This window comes from Suncus etruscus, chromosome 1, assembly GCF_024139225.1.
Source record: "Suncus etruscus isolate mSunEtr1 chromosome 1, mSunEtr1.pri.cur, whole genome shotgun sequence".
NCBI lineage: Eukaryota > Metazoa > Chordata > Mammalia > Eulipotyphla > Soricidae > Suncus > Suncus etruscus.
Window position 1 is genome coordinate 111866965 of NC_064848.1, and position 24726 is coordinate 111891690.

General features: G+C 37.8%; 1 protein-coding gene across 1 annotated transcript in view; it reads right to left on the reverse strand.

Moving 5' to 3' along the window:
* Positions 1-24726, reverse strand: part of FBXL13 (F-box and leucine rich repeat protein 13) — a 197175-nt gene that overhangs the window by 128810 nt on the left and 43639 nt on the right. Inside the window, exons 8-9 of the mRNA XM_049777449.1 lie at positions 8901-8996; positions 5655-5787 (exon numbers count right to left, since the gene is read on the reverse strand). Coding sequence (XP_049633406.1) covers positions 5655-5787; positions 8901-8996 — 229 coding nt within the window. The remainder of the gene's footprint in view (positions 1-5654; positions 5788-8900; positions 8997-24726) is intronic.

The following is a 24726-nucleotide window of genomic DNA, read 5'->3' on the forward strand; positions in this document are numbered from 1 at the left end:
GGAAAGGGGTCATGATAAGTGAAATAAAGCAGAAAGACAAACACTAAATAATCCCTGGAACAGAAATATAGTATGATGGGTAGGGATCTTGCCTTGCACACGGCCAACCCAGGTTCAATCCCCAGAATCCCATATGGTTCACCCCTGAGAGCACTAGGAGTAATCCTGGAGTACAGAGCTAGAAGAAAGCCCTGATCACAGCAAGGTTTGTTCAAAAAAAAAAAAAAAGATAAACACTGAATTATCTCACTCATATGTGTTATATAAGGAAATAAAGGGCATTAGCAAAGTCCAATGAAAATAAACTTTCAGAACCCAGTTACAGAGTGAGGTGGGAATGAGCTAAAATGGCTCAGTAGGCTGAGGAAGAGGGCTGCTGGCACTCTGGTGATACATGTGGTGTGGTAATATTGTAAATATATATAATATATAAATATATAAACACTCATAACATTCTTGTAGACAGTATTACCCAATAAAAACAAATTTGAAAATAATATGCTGGACAGAAAACCTGGCACATAGTAACTGCTAAAAATAAAAGATTCTGGGGGCCAGAGTGACAGCACAGCAGTAGTGAGTTGCCTTGTACGCGGCTGACCCAGGATCCACCGGCGTCCCATAGGGTCCTCCGAGCCAGGAGTGATTTCTGAGTGTATAGCCAGGAGTAACTCCTGAGAGTCACCAGGTGTGGCAAATAAATTAAATAAATGAATAAATAAATAAATAAGATTCTGGAAAGGAATGGTGAGGATAGTGTCACAATACTAAGGACATTCTTTGTGCCATAGTACTATACATTTAATTGGTAAAAGGGAAAAATGTTTATATGTACTTGCTACAATTAAAAAAAAAGAATTCAAATATTGGTTAATTGAATGGTCAATGAAGTTAACTTGACTTACCAAGAAAAGCAAGAGGAATATTAAACTAAAGGAGAGATAGTATATTGTCAAAAGCATTTCTCTGTGCAGCCAAACCGGGTTCAATCCAAGCACTATGTTAGGTTCCCCATGCACTATCAGGAGTGATCCCTGAGCACAGAGCCAGGAGTAAGCTTTAGACAATTCCAGGTGCAACCCCAAACAACAAGATAATAAATAAAATCATAAATATAAGCAAAGACATTACTACTTGCTTTACAGTAATCTCTATCCCCCATACACATGGCCTTCTCAGACTGTTGTTTGTAGCCCCTATTATAAAATCAAAAGGATAATAAAAAAAGAACACTAAGAAATTATATACTAACAAATTAGATTTCTATATAGAATTGTCAAATTTCTAGAAACATACAGGCTACCAAACCTAATAAAAGGAATAAAGAAAATCTGAATACATCTCTAACAAGTAATGATATTAAATCAGCAATAAAAAATTTCAGCTATTCTGAGTATTTATTCAAAGAAATTAACATACTAATTTGAAAATATAGATAAACCCCTATGTTTGAATCAGCATTACTTATGATAGCCAAGACATGGAAACAACTGAATTTACATTATGGATAGTTGAATGAACAAAAATGTTATTTAATTACACCTATATACAATTTATATTATGTACACACAATATGTAATATATAATAAATTATTCACATTGTCATTAAAATATTCCTAAAATGTCATAAAAAATAACATCTTGCCATTATTATAATGACATGGATGACCTAGAGGTCTTTATCAGACAAAGACAAATACCATATGATTTATTTCACTTTATATATGACATTTAAAAAATTTAAATACACAAATATCAGTACAGAGTATAATTATCAGATGGGAAAAAGAAGGTAAAGCTTGCTAATGGGTAAAGAGACATGACAAATATGTCATGGGGTAGCTGAAAGATAGGATAGTGATTAAGGGTTTGCCTTCCACATGTACAACTCTGTTCAATACCCAGAACCACAAAGGGTACCCTGAACACTGTCAAGAGTGACCCCTAAAGCACAAAGCCAGGAGTAAGCCTTGCTATGTGTGGTCCAAACTTACCCCTTGACAAATAAAAATTCATGGAAATGTACTGTAGAGCAGAGTGATTATAGTTCATAGTGCTGTTGTGCATATATAAAAGTGGCTAAAAGTAAATTTCAGACATTCTCATCACAAGGAAATTATTAGTAATTGGTGACAAATGTTATCTAGTAATTATTTTATAATATATACAAGTATCAATTATGTTTTATATATATTAATATGTCAGTTATACCTCAGAAATTATAAAACAATAGAAGACCAGGTGGCTTCATGAAAGAGAAATAAGGGTTCTAAAATATCTCAGGGGAAAAGTGTATGTCTTATATGCAGAAGACCTAGCTTTGATCCCAGGACCACAAAGAGAAAAGAGGGGCTGGAGAGAGTACATTTACTACAAATAAAATAAATTTACTAAAAATAAAACTGCCTATGTTTATAAGTGATGTGATAGTATATCATAAAATCCAAGAGAAAAACTGACAAAACCAAAAAAGTTTTATTTCAGCCAAAGCTATTACTTTCTTAAGCATTTCCAATATTTAACTAGAATTTTTTCATTTTGTTTCTTTTCTTTTCTGTTTGTTTGTTTTGTTTTTTGGATCACACTGGCATTGCTCAGGGGTTACCTCTGGCTCTGCACTCAGAAATTGCTCCTGGCATGTGTGAGGGACCATATGGGATGCCGGGAATCAAACTGGGTCTGTCTTGTGTTGTTTGCATGCCAGGCTAATGCCCTACCACAGTGCTATCTCTTCAGCCTGTTTGTTTTCTTTCTTTCTTTTTTTTTTTTTTTTTTTTTTTTGGTTTTTTGGGCCACACCCGTTTGATGCTCAGGGGTAACCCCTGGCTAAGCACTCAGAAATTGCCCCTGGCTTGGGGGGACCATATGGGACGCTGGGGGATCGAACCGTGGTCCTTCCTTGGCTAGTGCTTGCAAGGCAGACACCTTACCTCTAGCACCACCTAACCGGCCCGTTTGTTTTCTTTTTAAAACAAGAAAAGATAAAGTTGAAACTCCTTGTGAATTTCTTCCCTAGTTCTCCTGAATTCTCTACAACATACATAAATTGCTTGTTTTTCGAGTTTTTCATTTTCAATTGTGCTTTTTATAGTTATTATATATGTCCTTATGTTTATATTACTAGAATATTTCAATATAAAGTGTACATTTTATTTGTTCTTTGAAAAATCATATACAAATTATATACTTGCAGATCATTCTACAACTTGATTTCACCTATTAATATCATTAAGACTCATTCATATTGATAGTTATATGTGTTTGATGTTCTTTTTCACTATATAAAATTAGTATGGATAAGTACTTTTATGAAATCTAATTTTTCTCTCATGTCTAGAAATATATAAAGTAGAAAAATGTAGCTCAAAGTATAAATGTGTTTAATGTAATGCATTGAATGTGTCCCCCCAAACTGAAAATTGTAATCTCCCCCAATATGCCCATATTTTTTATTGTGAATAACAGAATAATTAACTTAAATATTATGCAATAGAACTACTATGGAGGAGGTGAAAACTGAAGTGCACATACTTTATGTATTTTATAGAAAATAAAGCCATAAAATCTAAGGTTTGAAGTGGGTCTGAGGCTTGCATACCATTTTTAGCAATAGAGTGAGCCTTTACCAAAAATTGGGCACTTTTAAAGTTCTGAAGTAAAGACTAAATTCTGTCTTTAAGAAGACATTGTTGATGTAGAATGCCTGTATCTCAAATATAGGCAGGGGTAGGGGGAGGAGGAGTATGGGGGTCATTGGTGGTGGGAATGTTGCACAGGTGAAGGGGGGTGTTCTTTTTATGACTGATACCCAACTACAAACATGTAGTTTGTAATCATGGTACTTAAAGATATTATTATATTTTTAAAAAAGACATTGTTCATGACATGAGGAATAGTATGGGGGTTAAGGCACTTGCTTTACATATTGCTCTTTCCAATTGGATCCCACAACTAAAATTGTCTCCTGAGCACAGATTATTCCTAAATACAGAACCAAGACTAGACCCTGAGCACCATCCTGAGTATGTTCCAGTACCCCTCACCCCCCAAGAAAAGAAGCTCAGAGTCTTAAAATCAGTCCATCAGTTTAAGAAGCAATCCTACTAAAATAGCATTCAGCTCAGTATACTAAATTTAAAATTCACCTACAGGACTGGGAAATAGAGTAGAGATGAGGGCATATACCTGGCCTAAGCCCAACCCGGGTTTGATTCCCAGTATCACCTGATCTCTGAACAGATGCAACTCTGGAGGGCCTCAAGCAGCACCAAGGTGACAAGTATTCCCAACACAGCAGAGAAGACAGTACAGCATTCTCCAAACCTTGCATTAGAGCAGGCCTGGGCCCTCCTGAGCATATTTGAAGTGGTAAGTGAAAAGGAACCTGGGACAGAGATCCATTCAGGAAGTGGAGTCCTCATGAAGGGGGTGAGAACTCTGATGATGGTATAATGAAAAGTCTATAATCCACGATCCATAGGAGTGTCCTCATCAGACCTCTCACCATAGGCAACCTGATCTCAAACTTCCAGCCTCCAAAAGTATACCCTGAGAAACAAGGACCTGTGCTTTCTAAACCACCCAATCTGTGGGAACTTATCAAGCAAAACTAACTAAGAGAGCTAAAGATAACTATCACAATGAAAGTATAGAACAGCTTAGAAAAACACGAGCATATCTTCTATGTCCATTATTATTTTTACTATTATTATTAATATTATTATGTTCAGTATTAGAAAGAAAATCAAATGAAGATATTAACATCATATGAAAATGATTTTCCATATTTAAAAATAATTTATTAAAACTATAGTACTGGCATAAAAAGATCATTAAGACAGAAAATAAAATATAAACCTCCTCACATGGAAAGATGACTAGAACATAAAGTACAAACCTCCCTATCTGTTAAAAATTTAGAATGTGAATTCATAGAGATAGTACAAGAGTTAAAGCACCTGCCTTACATACTACTTGATGCTGGTTGAATCCCCAATATCCAGAGATGCTAAGATCCTTGATCTGTGCTCAGGAATCACTCCTGGTAAATTCTGGGGATACTATGGGGTGCCAGGGATTGAACATAGGTCAGCCCTATGCATGAAAAACAACCTACTCACTGTACTATCTCTCCAGCACCTAGATTGTATATTTTAACCACATATATGCACATGCATTTAAAAAATATAGAAGAAATAACATTAAGTACCTCTGAAGAGGTGAAAGGGTTTAAAAGAGATAGAGATTTCTGCTCTACTGTTTGTTGTTACAATTTTTTAAATGAGATATATTCTTCTATCTCTTAGCAGATAAACTGCTGATACATAGACAAGTGCTAAATTGAAAAAGGTGGTTAATAAGAATGGACAAAGGTCAGGAATACAGTTCAGCAAAAGGCATTTGCCTTGGTATGTGTGAGGCCCTGGATTCAAATCCCTGAGCTGCAAAAAATTAAAATAATAAAAGAAAGAATGGATAAAGGCTGAATTCCAAATATAAACTGATAAGTAGAGAAATCACACGATCTCTGATTTAATGATTAAATTAGTAATCTTACTACTTAAGACTGTAACAAAGGTTTCTATTTAATTTAGATGGAATTTAACTGTAAAAAAGAACGCAAGATAGTGGTGAATTCTGGTGAATATACTTACTGATAGATTTCAACGTTTTCAATCGGACAGAACAACCACGAAAATTTAATCGTAGCACATTTAGCCGCCACTTTTGCAAAGTAGACACTATGGCTCTATCTGTGATCTTAGTTTTTACTGCAGAAAAATCAATCTGAAAAGATAAACAACTCATATTTAAATAGGAAAAGATATTTTGCATTTAACATTTTGGCTAGTTTTAAAATATCAAAGACAAATTTCATCACAGCATTCATTTAGTTCTTTTGTGGTTGTTGCCAGAATTAATTACACAAATTTTGTTTAATTCCCCCAAAAATCTAATTATTCTAAATTAATTGCAAGATTTTTTAATTGCAAAAATAAATTCTAAATTTTTTTGTTTTATTTTTTGTTTTTTTGTTTTTTGTTTGTTTGTTTTGGGGCCACACCTGGTGACACTCAGGGGTTACTCCTGGCTATGTGCTCAGAAGTTGCTCCTGGCTAGGGGGACCATATGGATTATAAAAAACACAGCTAAGGGTATGTAGCTATTAATAACTTGATTATAGATTATGATTTAGAGGTGATGGCTCTAGAAAAGGGAAAGATGATAGGTAAATTCTTGGCTAGTTGTATGTAAAAATGGTGGTGTATAGGCACTCTCAATAGCCAAGGCTGGCTGGCTAATAACAGAAGCACTGACCTTATTGTATTAATTTTTTCAGCTACAAATTTAACTTCATGGACATCCTCCTTAATGTCTCTGAGCAAAACTATTCTTTGTCTAAAAAAAAATTTAATTTTCCACTTTTGTGCATTCACTGAGGCAAAAATAATTGAAAATGAAGGATAGCACAGGATTGTAAATAAATAAATTTCATATACTGGCTCTGTCCTTTGTCATGTGCTCATTTCCATGTTTATCCAATGAGTTCTCTGCTAAACCTAGTGCTGTTTTTCTGACCTGCTTCTACAGGATTTGTCCTGATCTTAATACAAATACTTTCTCTTTCAAGCCATTTGTATTCTTTGTTTTCTTTTCTGTGGACTTTCCATAAATATAAAAAAAAAAAAAAAAAAAAAAAAGCCGCATCTCAAATATTTCACATAAGCAAGACATTTGTTCATTTAAAACTATGATTTTCAAAATATGGTCCTGAGACCAGTAGCACCCAGAAAAACTTGTGAAAATACAAATTTCCAAGCCCTGCAACAAGACCTACTGACTTAAAAGCTCAAGAGGTGGAAATCTAGGACTTTAAGGATATTTTCAGATGATGATAATGCGAGCCAAAATCTGAGAATTTGTATCTCAAAATAAGAGTAAACTTAGGACAGTTATGCTAAATTTCTTAAAATGAGTTACCTAAGTCAGAAACACTTCTTTTTGTTTGGTTTTGAGCTTTTGGCCACACCTGCCAGTGCTCAGGGGTTACTCTTGGTTCAACACTCAGGATTTACTCCTGTTGGGCCCAAGAGAACTATATGGGATGCCAGGGGAATGAATCTAGGTCAACTGAAAGGCAAGCACCTTACTCACTGTATTGTCACTCTAACCCAGAAGCACTTTTCTTCTTGCATTGTTGAACAAGGTGAGATTAGAAGATTGGGCTGGATGATGTTTTGATGGCATGGTAAAGTGCTGAATTGACTTACAAAACTAGGACCCCTGGTCCTGTTTATTTGTAATCTTTTTAAAATCTCTGTGGTTACCCTAATCACTTAGCATAGCTCAGAGAATTTGGTAGTAATTATTCTCTAATGATTAAAAAGTAAGAATTGGCGAGGTCAATTGTTGACTAGATTTAGGCAACATATTTGTGACTAATACATAATTAATGACAATTATTGATACTACAGTTTCAACACAGAAATAACAAAGAGAAGTTGCAGGGAATAATGGGCGCTTTTTTGGTGTGTTCTCTGCACTTTGCCCCAATGTCACTTTGGATTAAGAAATATTGGTGGTGGGGCTGGCGAGGCAGCACTAGAGGTAAGGTGTCTGCCTTGCGAGCGCTAGCCAAGGAAGAACCACGGTTCGATCCCCATATGGTCCCCCCAAGCCAGGAGCAATTTGTGAGCACTTAACCGGGAGTAACCCCTGAGCATCAAATGGGTGTGGCCCGAAAAACCAAAACAAAAAAAAAAAAGAAAGAAAGAAATATTGGTGGTATAGGACATGAAAATAGCATATGATGTAACTCAGTGGAAGAGTGCTTTGATTGTATGAGGTTCTGGGCTTGATCCCTGGTATACCCTTTAAAAAGCTAACAATAGAGAGGTACCAACCTCTAGTTCCTCCTAAGAAAATCCTGAGTATGTGTGTCTGTGCATATGTGCATACACACATATACACTAAGCCCATCAAATAATTTTTTATGTTATTTTAGTCCTAGCTTGTGCTTGTTTTCCTCTTTATCCCATATTTTGTGCTACTTTATTATGTCATGTCTTATCCCCAACAGTAAAAGCTAATATTTACTGGATTCATTTTCCATATATGCCAGATTCTTTTTTTTTTTTTTTTGCTTCTTTGGGCCACACCCGTTTGATGCTCAGGGGTTACTCCTGGCTTGGAGGACCATATGGGACGCCGGGGGATTGAACCGTGGTCCTTTCCTTGGCTAGCGCTTGCAAGGCAGACACCTTACCTCTAGTGTCACCTCGCCGGCTCTGCCAGATTCTTTCTATACAAGAACTATACTTGGATTTCCCCCTTTAAAATTTATTTCTACCATTTAACTTGAAAAGTACGTATAGTATGCCTCAAATAGAATTATCTTTCCATCTTCTTCAAAACTTGTGTCTGAACAGAGAGGGAGGGGGGAAAGAGAGGAGAGAGAGACAGAGACAGAGAGACAGAACAGGGGACATAGCAATAGCATAGCAGGCAGGGCATTTGCCTTGCATACATCTGATTCCCAGCATCCCTATGGTTCCCTGAGATTGCCAGGAGTAATTCATAATTCCTGAGTGCAGAGCCAGGAGTGAGACCTGAGCACCACTGACTGGAGAGAGAGTAGGGGAGGGAGAGAGAGAGAGAGAGAGAGAGAGAGAGAGAGAGAGAGAGAGAGAGAGAGAGAGAGAGAGAGAGAGAGAGAGAGAGAAAGAAAGAGAGAGGAGAGAGAGAGAAAAGGAGAAAAGAGATGAGAGATAAGACACAAAGAGAGAGAAAACACCAATCAGTGGTCACATGGTGAGGAGAAAGTAATCTCTATAATAACTGGCTTTAGAGTTGTCCATTAGACTGGAACAAAGACACTGCTTTAGGTGGTGTCTACTTACACAATTCCACAATGAACCTATTTGTGACATTGACATCCAGGAGCGACTGACTTGACCACATACTATCAAATCTCTTATAGTTAGGTAGGCAAAAATCTATATCCAAAGAGAAGAAATACAGAATTATGAAAATGTGGATTTTAATATCAATAGATGCGAAAGTTTATATATTAAACAGTGATATAGTACTCCATACATTGTAGTTTAAATGATAAAATTTGATCTGAAGATGCAAATTTTTTCATTTTTATTTACTTTCTTTTTTATTAAAATTTTAATATCATAGAAAAAAAAAAAAGAAAAAAAAATTTTAATATCAGGGCCCGGAGAGATAGCACAGCGGTGTTTGCCATGCAAGCAGCCGATCCAGGACCAAAGGTGGTTGGTTCAAATCCCGGTGTCCCATATGGTCCCCCGTGCCTGCCAGGAGCTATTTCTGAGCAGACAGCCAGGAGTAACCCCTGAGCACCGCCGGGTGTGGCCCCCCCCAAAAAATTTTAATATCTTTATTTAAACACCTTGATTACAAACATGATTGTAGTTGGGTTTCAGTCATGTAAAAACACGCTCCTTTACCACTGCAACATTCCCATCATCAATGTCCCAAATCCCCTTCCTCCCCAACCCAACCCCGCCTCTACTCTTGACAGGCTTTCTACTTCCCTCATTCATTCACATTGTTATGATGGTTCTCAATGTAGTTATTTCTCTAACTGCACTCATCACTCTTTGTGGTGAGCTTCATCTAGTGAGCTGGATCTTCCAGCCCTCCTCTCTTTTGTCTCCTGAAAATTATTACAAGAATGTCTTTTCTTTTTCTTTTTCTAAATATCTTTATTTAAACACCTTGATTACAAATATGATTATAGTTGGGTTTCAGTCATATAAAGAACACTCACCTTCACCAGTGCAACATTCCCATCACCAATACCCCCGATTTCCCTCCTCTCCACCCTTCCCACTTGTTTTTATTTTTCTTAAAACCCATAGATGAGTGAAACCATTCTGCATCTTTCTCCCTCTCTCTGACTTATTTCACTCAGCATAATAGAGTCCATGTCCTTCCATGTATAGGAAAATTTCATGACTTCAGCTATCCTGATGGCTGCATAATATTCCATTGTGTATATGTACCACAGTTCCTTTAGCCATTCATCTGTTGAAGGGCATCTTGGTTGTTTCCAGAGTCTGGCTATTGTAAATAGTGCTGCAATAAATATAGGTGTGAGGAAGGGATTTTTGTATTGTATTTTTGTGTTCCTAGGGCAGGGGTCTCAAACTCATGGCCTGTGAGTTGTTATGACCCTCGGCACAACATTTTGTAGCCCACGATTGGCCTTCAAATATCGCAGTATTCGCGATTATTTGTTTACCGAATAAAAATCGCATATTTGAAGGTATATCCCTAGGAGTAGTATAGCTGGATTGTATGGGAGCTAAATTTCCAGTTTTTGGAGGAATTGCCATATCTCTCTTATCCACCAGCAGTGGATAAGAGTTTCTTTCTCTCCGCATCCCCACCAGCACTGCTTGTTCTCATTCTTTGTGGTGTGCGCCAATCTCTGTGGTATGAGATGGTCCCTCATAGTTGTTTTGATTTGTATCTCCCTGATAATTAGTTATGTAAAGCATTTTTTCATGTGCCTTTTGGCCATTTGTATTTCTTTTTTGTCAAAGTGTATGTCCATTTCTTCTCCCCATTTTTTGATGGGATTAGATTTTTTTTCTTGTAAAGTTCTGTCAGTGCTTGTATATTTTTGATACTAGCCCCTTATCTGATGGGTATTGGGTGAATAGTTTCAGTGGGTGGCTCTTGTATCCTGGGCACTGTTTTCTTTGAGGTGCAGAAGCTTCTCAGTTTAATATATTCCAATCTGTTTATCTCTGCTTCCACTTGTTTGGATAGTGCAGTTTCCTCCTTGAAGATGCCTTTAGTCTCAGTGTTGTGGAGTGTTTTATCTATGTGTTGTTCTATATACCTTATGGTATCAGGTCTGATATCAAGATCTTTAGTTCATTTGGATTTTATCTTCATGCATGATTTTATCTGGGGGTCTAAGTTCAATTTTTTTGCAAGTGGCTAACCAGTTGTGTCAACCCACTTGCTGAAGAAGAGGCTTTCCCTGCTCCATTTAGGATTTCTTCTTCCTTTATCAAAAATTAGGTGATTGTATGTCTGGGGAACACTCTCTGAGTACTCAAGCCTATTCCACTGATCTGAGTGTCTGTCTTTATTCCAATACCATGCTGTTTTGATAACTATTGCTTTGCAATACAGTTTAAAGTTGGGAAAAGTAATGCCTCCTATATTCCTTTTCCCAAGGAGTGCTTTAGCTATTTGAGGGTGTTTATTGTTTCAAATGAATTTCAAAAGTGCCTGATCACTTCTTTGAAGAATGTCATGGGTATCTTTAGAGGGATCACATTAAATCTGTATAATGCTTTGAGGAATATTGCCATTTTAATTATGTTAACCCTGCCTGTCCATGAGCAGGGTATGTGTTTCCATTTCCGTGTGTCCTCCTATTTCTTCGAGCAGGGTTTCATAGTTTTCTTTGTATAGGTCCTTGACATCTTTGGTAAAGTTGACTCCAAGATATTTGAGTTTGTGTGACACTAATGTGAGTGGGATTGTTTCCTTAATGTCCATTTCTTCCCTATCATCATTGGTGTATAAAAAGGCCATTGATTTCTGTGTGTTGATTTTGTAGCCTGCCACCTTGCTATATGAGTCTATTGTTTCTAGAAGCTTTTTGGTAGAGTCTTTAGGGTTTTCTAAGTAGTATATCATGTCATCTGCAAACAGTGAAAGCTTGACTTATTTCTTTCCTATCTGGATGCCCTTGATATCTTTTTTTTTTCTTTTTGGATTTTGGGCCACACCCAGTGATGCTCAGGGGTTATTCCTGGCTGTCTGCTCAGAAATAGCTCCTGGCAAGTACGGGGGACACCGGGATTTGAACCAACCACCTTTGGTCCTAGATCGGCTGCTTGCAAGGCAAACACCGCTGTGCTATCTCTCCGGGCCTGATATCCTTTTTCTTGCCTAATCGCTATAGCAAGTACTTTAGGAGTGGTGAGAGTGGACAGCCTTGTCTTGTACCTGAATTTAGAGGGAAGGCTTTTATTTTTCTCCACTGAGGATAATATTTGCCATTGGCTTGTGGTAGTTGGCCTTAATTATATTGAGAAAGGTTCCTTTCATTCATTCCCATCTTGCTGAGAGCTTTGATCAAGAATGGGTGTTGGACCTTATCAAATGCTTTCTCTGCATCTATTGATAGGATCATGTGATTTTTATTTTTCTTGTTGTTGATGTTGTGTATTATGTTGATATATTTATGGATGTTAAACCATCCTTGCATTCCTGGGATGAACCTACTTGATCATAGTGAATGATCTTCTTGATGAGGCATTGGATCCTATTTGCCAGGATTTTGTTGAGGATCTTTGCATCTGTGTTCATCAGGAATATTGGTCTGTAATTTTCTTTTTTTGGAAACATCTCTGTCTGGTTTTAATATCAAAGTGATGTTGGCTTCATAAAAGCTTTTTGGAAGTGTTCCTGTTTTTTTAAATTCATGAAAGAGTCTGGCTAGGATTGGTAGTAGTTCCTCTTGATAGGTTTAAAAGAATTCATTAGTAAATCCGTCTGAGCCTTGGCTTTTGTTTTTGGGCAGACATCTGATTACCATTTTAATTTCCTCAATGGTGATGGGGTGTTATATATGCTACATCCTCCTTATTCAACTGTGGAACATTATAAGAGTCCAAGAATTTATCCATTTCTTCCCAGTTCTCATGTGTAGAGGCATAGAGTTTCTCAAAGTAGTCTCTGATTATCCTTTTGATCTCTGCAATATCTGTAGTGATCTCCCCCTTTTCATTTCTTATACAAGTTATCAAGTTTCTCTCTGTGTCAGTTTTGCCAATGATCTATCAATTTTCTTTATTTTTTTAAAAAAAAACAACTTCTACTTTTGTTGATCTTTCAATCCAGTTCATTGATTTCTGCTCTAAACTTTGTTATTTTCTTCTGTCTCCCTATTTTTGGTTCCTTTTGTTGATCATTTTCTAATTTCATAAGCTGTGTCATTAAGCTGTTCAGGTATGCCCCTTCTTCCTTCCTGATGTGTACTTGCAAAGCTATAAATTTTCCTCTCAGTACTGCTTTTGCTAAGTCCTGTAGATTCTGACAGCATGTCTTCATTATCATTTGTTTCCAGGAAAGTTTTTATTTCCTCTTTGATTTCATCTTGGACCCACTGGTTGTAAAAGGCTGTTTAATATCCAGGTGTTAAAGTTTTTCTTCTGTGTCCCTTTGTAGTTCACATCTAATTTCAGAGCCTTGTGGTCAGGAAAGGAAGCCTGAAATTTTTCTATCCTCTTGATTTTATGGAGGTATGTTTTATGTGCCAGCATGTGGTCTATCCTGGAGAATGACCCATGTACATTGAAGAAGAATGTATATCTAGGTTTCTGGGAATGGAGTGTCATATATATATACTAGTCCTCTTTCTTCCATTTCTCTTTTCAGGGCTAGTATATTTTTGTTGGGTTTTAATCTGGTTGACCTATCAAGTGTTGACAGGGCTGTGTTGAGGTCTCCCACAATTATTGTGCTATTATTGATGTCTTATTTCAGATATGTCAAAAATTGTATTAATTTGCTGGTCTCTCATTGGATGCGTATATGTTTTAGTAGTGTGATTTCTTCCTGTTGCACATATCCCTTGATTAGTACAAAGTGTCCATCTTTGTCCCTTACAACTTTTCTGAGTCTAAAGTTGGTGTCATCATATATTAATATGGTCACCTCAGCTTTTTTAAGTGTATTGTTTGCTTGGATGATTTTCTTCCAGCCTTTGATTTTGAGTCTATGTTTGTTCTGACTATTCAGGTGTGTTTCTTGTAGGCAACAGAGGGTTGGGTTTATCTTTTTGATCTATTCACCACTCTGTGTCTCTTAATTGGTGCATTTAGTCCATTGACATTGAGGGAGATGGTTGTCATAGGATTTAATGTCATTTTTTGTAGATAAGTTTTCTGTGTTTATTGGTCTGTCTTGTCTTAAATTAGACCTTTCCGTTTTTTCCTTTAAGGCTGGTTTTGCATTTGTGAAGTTTCTGAGCTGTTGCTTATCCATGAAGCTATGTATCCTTCCTTCAAACCTAAATGTGAGTCAGGCTGGGTGCAGTATTCTCGGTGAGGTATCCATTTCTTTCAGTCTTGTCACAATATCCCACCACTGTCTTGTGGCCTTGAGAGTTTCTTGTGACATGTCTCCAGTAATTCTTAAGGATGCTCCTTTGAATGTAATTTCCCTTTTTTATCTTGCTGCTTTCAGTATTCTATCTCTATCTGTGGGATTCATCATTGTAACTAGAATATGTCTTGGGGTGTTTTTCTTCGAGTCTCTTTTGGATGGTACTATTCAGGCATACAGGATTTGATTGTATGCACTCTTTAGCCCTGGGAGTTTCTTTGTGGTGATGTCTTTGACTGTTTGTTCTTTCTGGGGATCTCCTTCCTGGGCCTCTGGAACTCCAATGATTCTTATGTTGTTTCTGTTGAGTTTATCAAAAACTTCTATTTTCATCTGTTCACATTCCTTGAGTACTTTTTTCATTGTCTGATCATTTGCCTTAAGGTTCTTTTCCAATCTCTTCTGCTGTATGGAGTTGTTCTGCATTTGATCTTCCAGTTCATTGATTCTGTCCTCAGCTGCTGTTACCCTGTTGAGAGGGTTTCCATTGAGTTTTTCAGTTGAACTACTGTGTTTTTCCGATCTGTTATTTCAGTTTGGAGTTTTCTGATTTCTGACTTTGTGTTCTGTTCAGCTAGAGCTATTATGTTTTCTTTGATTTCTATGAGTATCTTCCATATTTCTAATATAAACTCCTTATCTGAGAGGTTAATCAGATGGTTGGTATTTTTTGGGTCATCGGAGCTATCATCTTCATTCTCTGTACATGGTGTTTGCCTGCGAGGTTTCCCCATTGTCACGCTTGTAGTGTAATTTTTTTCTGCGTGTTGTGGTAGGGTTCATTAGTTAGAAAGTGTTGCGGATGCGAAGAGGAGTGGCCATGCTATTCTGGGGCCTCCAGGAGATAGTATTTTGGGGCCCTTCCTAGCCCTCGCAGGAGAGCTTCAGGAGACTAGAGAAGAGAAACACGCAAAGCCAACAGGTTCCCTCAGCTTCTCCCAGTCGCCAATCTTACAGCAGGGTGGATTCCTTCATAGACAAAGGCATCACCTCTCTGCCTGGCGTCGCTGATAACCAGTTTTTACTCACTTAGTCTTTTTTGGCCTTTCGGCCTGAGTGGCTCTAGGAGACAGTTTTTGGGGCCCTTCTAGCCCTTTGAGGAGAGCTTCAGGAGACCAGAGAAGAGAAATATGAAAAGCCAACAGGTCCCCACAGCTTCTCCCAGTCGCCAATCTTACAGCAGGGAGGCCTCCTTGACAGACAAAGGTGTCACCTCTCTCTGAAGATGCAAAATTTAAAGTTCTATCTAGACTTTATCTGCTATTGCCTTTGATATAATATGATTTTTTAAATTGATAGTTACAAAAAGATTGAGAGGGGAATCCATGCATCATGAACAGTTTTCATGCCTGCATTCAGCCAGCTCCAAAAACTCAATTTATTCTTGAAAGAGATGTGAACTAAATTGCGAAAAATTATGGGTACACAGGTGACACAGCTGAAAGCTGGCAATCTCGGGAGGAAAAGGAGAGCCAAGTCCCTGTCCCTCCAAAGCCACTCCTGCTGCACCTATCACCCACAACCTCTGTTTCACCAATAGCCCTACATCACCCCTCCTCTATGGCTCTCTGCAGAGACATTGATCTGACCAAAACAAGGTTTACTGGTATTTGGCTGACATCACCAAGACTTTTTTTTTTTTTTTTTTTTTTTGCCTTTTGATACTTCCAGAAGGCCTGGTAGCCGAAACCACATCTGAAAAGAGCAATATCAAAACAATAGTGCTTGAAATTTCGTGGCGTGAGTGACAACTCCAATTTTTTGAATATTGTCATCCCCATAGGAACACACCAATTTATGTGCCAGTGAGTACTTGAAGCCACCTAATGTTCAGAAACAAAAGAAGTAATAACAGATCAATCAACTAGAAACAAGATCTAATTGAACGTTCTGACAATGATTTGATAACCTCATTGTGAGATACAATAATTTTCACAAGTTTTCTTGCTGTTACACTTTTTTTATTCTTTTTCTTTCTTTCTTTTCTGTTTTTCTTTAATTTTTTTTTTGTTTGTTTTTTTGGGCCACACCTGGTGGTGCTCAGGGGTTACTCCTGGCTGTCTGCTCAGAAATAGCTCCTGGCAGGCACAGGGGACCATATGGGACACCAGAATTCGAACCAACCACCTTTGGTCCTGGATCGGCTGCTTGCAAGGCAAACGCCGCTGTGCTATCTCTCTGAGCCCTTTTTTTAAATAATTTTTATGTTGACCACAGTGGATTACAAATCTTTCACAGTAATATTTTAGGTACATAGTGGGTTTTTTATCTTTTAATAATTTCATTCCCACTTACCTAGAAATAAATATATTATGATCAACTATGTGATACATGGTCTTTTAAAAAAAGTAATTTATGTTAAAAAGAAAGCTGGAGAGAAAGATAGCGAATTTATTTTATTTTCTAAAAAATAAAAGTGGCATTCCAATTTTTAAGAAACAGAGGCCAGGAAAGATGTAATAGAAAAATGTTTTAAATATAAGAAATGAATAAATAAAAATTTTGTCCCTTCTAATAAATAATGCTATTAATATTAATTCTTACTAATATTAATAAATAAAAATAAATAATAGGAGCAAGAGAGATAGTACATCAGGTATGGTGTTTATCTTACATGCAGAAAGCCTGGATTTATTTCTCATACCCCAACCTCTGCCAGACATGATCCCTGAGCATCAGAGCCAGATCTAAATACTGCCAGGTATGGAACCCTCCCCAATTATTTTTAAGTAATTTCTCTAAATAATAATCATAATATTTTATGTATATAAAGTATATGAAGTCCTATATCTAGAAAAAAAACCTTGTTCTTTCTTTTTTTATAAAAAAGGGTGGAGTCTATATGGTACAGTTTAAATTTAATTGGGCATCCTGTATTTTGGCTTGCTGTCAATCCTAATGAATTATTCATTAATTGTTTGTCTTCTCTTTCTCTCCTTGATTACCTTTCGGTCACCAAGGTCCCCACATGTTTCCATGCCCATCACTGTGCTACAGCTACCTACAACTCTTTCCAGAATGGAAGTTATTTGTGCTCACCAATTGGCCTACAAGTGGGCATTTGACCAAATCCTCTGGCAGCCTGTATAAGCAGTTCTATAACAATCTACTCATTGCTCCTTCCACCCAGAATTGGGCCAGCTGCATGTTCATGTTCCTGACTGTGCTCCCCCAAGCATAACCCCCACCTCTATCTTCCATGCACTATTATACCTTTCAGAAAGGGAAGAGTAGGATAAGGGGGGAAAAACAGACAGAGAGGCTTGTCATAACTCAGCAGAGCAAAATGAACCCAAAAAAGTGAAGTGAGGAAAGAATCATTCAACATTTTTTCAACATGAATAAGACTGTAAGCATCATATTTATCAAGTCTATGAATTCCAGAAAGCTAGATGACATGGCTAACTTGCTAAATATTGTAATTGGTACCAAAGTAAACAAGATGAAATTGAGTAGGAATCACAAGAACTGCTATATCTAGAATGAAGCTAGAAGGTAAAGCGCCTAACCAGCAGTTCTGATAAAGAAGACAACATTTGTTCAAGTTCAAGGATATTATGTTATTATTTATAGGGGTGAGGGAAAAAAAAGACTTAGATTCAAATAAATCCTATTTTAATTCTTGCTCTTAACACCATAATCAGGAACCAAGGGAAAGCTCCCCAACTGTGAGCCAAATCTCTAATCCCTTCATTAAAAAGTAGGTATAACACCAAACTCACTAATGCATGACAATAAAAAGATAACCCATGTTGAACTTGTCCTAGAACTTAGTGAATGATCTATTAAGATATTGGACATTTTGCATTCTTATCTTTCTATAGAAATTCATAAGAAAGGAGAAGATTTTTAAGATTTGTGTGTTGACATTTGAGTCCTTTAGTGGAAGTTACATGGCAAAACCCAGAGTAGAAGTATTGACCACCAAAGCCAAAAAACACCCCACCAAAAACAAACAAACAAACATATAAGCTTAGAGTATTAAGACCAATTCATGAAAATGTGCTTCCAGAATGGAGCTAGGATATAGGCTGAAAGGGGCTGGAGATTTTGGGAAAGAACTGAGAGGCATGTGACCTCTGACATGTGGCCAAACCCCATTTGATACTTGATATGATCCCCAGAGTCCCACCATAACTCTGAGCACAGAGACACAAGTAGCCACTGTCTACTATGGGTGAGAGACCACGCCCCCCAAAAATAGCTCAGGCTCATGACATACAACTTAAGTTCTAGTGCAGACCATCCTTAGAGGTGCCACATGGCATACTTGGCACATGTGTTCCCTGGGCCCATGCACATGTCACCCACACATCTCAACCTTCTGAGATGTGTCCTTTCATGCTTTAATACCTTCTCAGTGACATGTGGACTGGGATTTTCTACCTTTAGAGAACACGTGCTTCCTTGAGTGTTGATATTCTCTCCCTTTCTTATCCTCTCCCCCCCTTCCTCAATAACTGTGAATAAAACCTGTTTTTTACTTCACTGCTGGAAAAAATGGGGGGGGGGTGAGAAGAGGTGAAGGAAGAGAGAAAAAAAGGAAAAAAGAAGGAAGAACTGAAGGGAGAGGGAGGAGGAAGAGGGGAAGAAGAAGGAGGAGAAGGATGAGGAGGAGGAAGGAGGAAGAGGAGGAGGAAGAAGAGGGAGGAGACCAAATCTGGATGCTAAAAAAAAAAACTGGAGAAGATAAGAGAGGAAGAAGAAAAGAAGGAAGAGGAGAAAAGAAAAGGAAGTAGTAGTAATGGTAGTAATAGTAGTAGTGGAGCCTTTTGCAGTGGTTAGTGTTGGCTTAAGCCCAGTCTTATTTCTTGGATATGAAGGCTGAAAGGGCTGAGAGACCTCTAAGACTTGCACAATCCAAGAGCAAGAGTGGGAGTGAAGGGTTGGGACTGAGTTTCCTGAATGAGATTGAATCAGCGGCCAAATGGGTGAAAACATGAAGCAGATGGACCTGATAAAGAGAATAAATAAATGTGATGTTTTCTTTCATTCAAATATTAGGAGGCATAATTCACTGTATATAAAAAATGGTCTATTCAGTCAATAGACTCAAGTAAAATCCGGTCATATACCACAATAATTAAAACTCATTCTCCAAAGCATCATTTCTTTTCTTTGAAAAGAAGAAAAGAAGGAACAGAACACTAGTACAGCAGTTAGGACACTTGTCTCACACAAAGCCCATCAGAGTCTGATCCCAGGTAGCCTATATGATCCTCCAAGTACCTCCAGGAATGGCCTTTATGAGTAGAGCCAGCAGTAACTCCTAACCATTGCCAGGTGTGGCCCATAAACAAAATAAACAAAAATTAAAAAAACCATTTCACCAAGTATTGGGAGGGATTTAAGAAAACTTATAGTAAAGGTGCTAATCAGTTTTTAGAGTAGTGTGGTTGTCTTGTATTTGATACAAATTAATACTTTAGGGTGCCTAGAAGCATCAAATTTTTTCCCAGGTGGTACAAGTCTGTAGGCTTAAAACTCTAGCGTGTTTTCAGAATGGGGGTAGGCCAAGTTCCTCCACACCACCACACCACCCCTCCCACCACTGGAAAACCCAGAAGCCACTGCCCACACCCACCATCCTGCCAGCAGAAAAATGGCCCAGTTCCACTAAGTAACAACAGAAAATGATAGTTGCCAGCTTTTCTCAGATAGTCTGGTCCATGTGGACAACTCTGGCCCTTCTCAGAATAGGGGTGTCCAGATTCTCCTTTCTGCCTGAAGGCTTGTGCCCCCAGCCACACCTGACACCCTCCAAGAGAAACAACCTAGCTCTACAACTGAACCTTATCAAATTGTCAGGCCACCAAATTTGTTCCATATCTATAGATCCTGGACTATGTGATACTTCAAAATTTCATAGTAGTGTTAGTCTGCTAGGTTCACAATAAATCTAATGGGTAAGATGCAAGACCACCAAAATCAGTGAGTCTAAAGGGTACCACAGAAGGCTACCTAGCACCAATAACAGCCTAGTAAATACTTAGTCAATGGCTTTAGTAATGCTATTGAGAGATCTAACAATCATTACAAATTAAAACTTACTGATCTAAGTTTTGATCATTCAATTTATCTTTTTGTTGTAACAAGCAATAAAAAGTAAAATTGTTTGTGCCTGCAGGCTAAAGTGGTAGATGAGAAACTGGGGATATTGGAGGAGGTAAGGTCACACTGGAGGTGGGGTTAGTATTTGAACATTTAATACCTGAAACAACTGAATTATGAACAACTTGATAAATCACGGTGTTATAATACAAATTTTTATTTTTTGGGGGGTCACACCCGGCAGTGCTCAGGGGTTACTCCTGGCTCTATGCTCAGAAATCACTCCTGGCAGGCTAAGGGGACCATACAGGATGCAGGGATTGGAACCACCATTCTTCTGCATGCAAGGCAAATGCCTTACCTCCATGCTATCTCTCCGGCCCCATAATAAAAATTTTAAATAAAATAAAGGGCAGAGTGATAGTACAATGGGTAAGGCACTTGCCTTGCATACAGCTGACCTAGATTCTATCCCCAGCTCTCCGTATGGTCTCTTGAGCCACCAGGAGTGATTCCTGAGTTCAGAGCCAGAAACAACTTTTAAGCACTGCTGAAACAAAACAAAACAAAAATAAAGAAAGAAATAGAATTTAGGGTGCCAAGGAATAGCTCAGAGGCTTAAAGCATCTCCCTTGCAAGCATGTAGTCAAGTTAAAGTTCAGATGTCCAGTGTTCCAGACATGCCAAATACAACTATAGCAGCTCTGCTATCTACAATCCCCAGCACTGCAAGTATTTTAGGCTGCATGGACAAGCTTATATAAGTTCTGAAAGGAAGGGTGCAACCCCTGATGAGCGCCACAGCCAAAACATGAGGCAGCTGTCTGGTTCAGAGAAGAACTGATGCAGCTGAAGAAATAACAAGTTGCCTTGGAGCCCAAGTCTGAAGTCATAGTCTCCGTGATCTGTATCAAATTAAATATAGGTGGGGGAGGGGCAGAGAAAGGGGGAATGATTTGATCCACACCTGGTAGGTAGGGTTCAGGATCTAGGCTACTCCTGTCTCCAAGCTGCTCTTGGAGGACTACACAGTTCTGGGGACCAAACCAAACTATGATTGGCTGGATGCAAAGCAAGTACGTTAACACTTATACTATCTTTCTGACACAGGTTTGGAGTTTGGATGGTTTTTACTGGTTTTGGTTTTGAGTTTTTTGGGATCCCATACATGGTTGTGCTCAGAGCTTCTCCTGGCTCTAGTTATTTTTTTAATCTAGTTTTTAGTTTGTTTATATCTCCATCTCTTAATTGGCTCCAAAACTAGACGAGGAAGGTAGTGTTATAATATGCCCTACTAAAGGTCCCAAGATTATTTGTGAGGAATATCATTTGGGGGAGGGGGGGGAATTTCAGACTAACTTTAACTTTTCAGATAACTTTAGGAATTATTGCCTCATTTATATTTCAAATTCAATGTATATAAAATGAAAGTTCTCTGCCCACACCATCCAAACTCGCTTTTTTCCCCAACATTCCTGCAAATCTCAAACATTTGTTGAGATTTAAAAAGTTAAATTGGAGGTTGGGGAGACCGTTCAGGTGGCAGCATATGCTGCCATGTCTAGCAGCAGCAAGGACCTGATTTCAATCTCTAGCATCACATGAGGATGGCCCCTATAAAAATTTTCAAATAAAATAAAAATAGAAGGTTAAAGTTGGGCTAGGGGATAGCTCAGGAGATAGCAGACATGCTTCCAATTTGAGGCTATGAGTTTGATCCTGATATGAATATGAGTTTGATCCTGGGCACTGAAAGCAACACACGCACACACAGATGTAGCCCCTATCATTTGTTTTGTTTTGTTTTGTTTGGGGGAGGGACACACCTAACAGTGCTCAAGATTTACTCCTGGCTCTGCACGCAGAAATCTACTCCTGGCTGGGCTCAGAGGAACATAAGGTATGCCAAATATCAAAACAAAAGCAAGTGCGTTCCCTAATGTACTATTACTCTGGTCCTTAATATATATTTACAATAAGTGGTTAAAGTCAAAAAAGAGTAGGGAAAGCTGGAAATGTCCCATCATGGTTGCAAATTACTATCAACTTCAGAGAGTGGCAGCCTATCATGGTTCCAAGATCAAGTGAGAGTCAAGAGTGAAGGTCAATCTCTGCAGGTGCTCTCTGAGATCTAGGGGAGGAAGAAAGCAAGATTCTGGGAGGCAACTGAAAAAAAGTTGGGAGACCAAGATCAAGAATAGATGTTGAAATACATGATTAAAGGGCTTTAATAGTATCATTGATCGTGATCACCAGATAAAATGGTGAGATGAAAGTAAGAGTGGTTACAAGTTTAAAAGAATAAGCAAAAGAGAATAAAAGAAAATATCAGTTTCCCTGATGATATCATTAAGTTGAAAAGAAGGTAAAAGAAAGAAAAATAAGATATTTTGTTAGTGTGTTTGTTTGTATTTAGGCCACAGCTGAAAGTGCTCAGGTCTTATTCCTAGCTCTGCTATCAAGAATCACTCCTCAAGGAATGAGGAGACCATATGTGATGCTGAGACTGGAACCTGGGTTGGCCACACAAGACCAAGTGCCCTACACGCTATACTATCTCTCAGGCCCCTAACATAATAAGATCTTGCCTTTGGAACTTTCTGATAGAAGCAATTTAAAAACTGCTTCTTTCTGGACAGTGGGCATGTGACAGGTAGAATCAAGAAGCTTAAAAATACATTTAAGGAGAAAAACAGTATTCAACTAAGGTTTATGAAAAATTTTGTAGGGGATAATTGAATGCACTTTTACAATTGAATGGGCAAATCAATACAAAATAATTAATTAATGGTAACAGGGCCAAGGAAGGCTTAGATAGGGAAGAAGCAGGAGTGAAAATTTCCTTCTACTTCAGATTATTTGTAATATATAAATGGCAAGTCATCTTCTGAACACAAAATAGATTCTTGTGTTAACTAGTAAACTCTTTTGGTGAAGATTACAAATCATTCAAAACAGATGGTAAATTGCTTAAATGAATTAGTTCTACCAACTACTTCAATGGAACATTTTATGGTATGGAAAGAATATCTCTTGGCCAGTGAGGAAGTATGAGTCAAAAGTGAGTAAGTTAGTGTGAGTCTTGCATTTCAGATCCCCACAGAATCTGGTCCTACTCCTATTTTCATTCTTCTCAACTTTCCATTGGGCTAGACACCCTGCTGTGATGCTATGCTACCTAATTCCCCATTCATTCATCATACATTTATTCACTTATTCTCCATTTCCAGCCAAATAATCATCCCTGAATGTTTCTCCCAGTCTCTTGGCTTGACTTTTCTTTCTCTTGATTCTTACCATAAATACCACAAGAGTACTGATCTTTTTGCCTGACTTATTCACTTCTCATAATGCCCTTAAGGTATGTTCATGTTATCAATAACAAAAAGATCTCATTCTTTTTTTATGACTGAATAATGTTCTGTTGTGTGTAAGATTGTGTGTTTATATGCATATTACATACATAACAGTATATATGTGCATAGAATAGAATCTTATTCAGCCATAAAAATAAACACAATTTTTTTCCTTTCCTGATCAGTACTTTTACATTGCTTTCACATCTTATCTATTCCGAACAATGCTGCAATAAGCATGGGGAAACTTTAGTACGGTCCTTTTGCTTCTATCTGCTATTGTTCCAGAAATATAATTGCTTGATCATATGGCACTTTTATTTTGTTTGTTTGTTTGTGGGGGGGCATACCAGGTGGTGCTCAGGCATTACTCCTGCTTCTGTGCTCCAAAAAGACTCCTGACAGGCTCAGGGGGCTATGGGATGCCAGAGACCAAATCCAGATGGGCCACATGCAAGACAAATGCCCTATCTGATGTACTACCACACCAGCCCTAAGGTACTTCTATTTTTAATCTTTGAAGACCATCATAGTGTTTTCTGTAATGGCTGCACCATTTCATTTCTCACCAACAATGTACAAGAATTTTTTTTCACATAATTTCCACCATTTCTTATTCCTTTTCCATTTATTTTTTTGTTTGTTTTATGTATTTGATTGTAGGGGGTCTTGGGGAATTTCACATACAGTACCATCCCCAGAGATTAGAGAGGGTCACACATTTACTATAGAGCTCACTTGCTAGTGGTGCATCCTCTTTTATAATCATAGTCATCCCACTAAGTATCAGATGATATCTCTATGAGGTTTTCACTTGTATTTCTCTGATGGTTATTTCTAGTTGGTGTATTTCTAGTTCTGTTGGGCTTCTACTACCTATTTTCTCTGGGAAAATATCTATTCAGAATTTCTGCCCAATTTTTTATTAGGTTGTCTGGGGTTTTACTATTGAGTTGTTTGGTCTTCAAATATCAGAGTTTTGATCTTCAACTAACTTCCTTTTCAATATTCTACAGATTCAATTCTGTTGCTGGAATACAGCTTTTTAGCTTAGTATAATGCCATTTGTTTACTTTCACTTTTCTTGCCTTTGCTTTTGTTTTTCTATTAAGTACATGATTCAGCCTTTAGTCTGATTTATCTCCTTCACAGC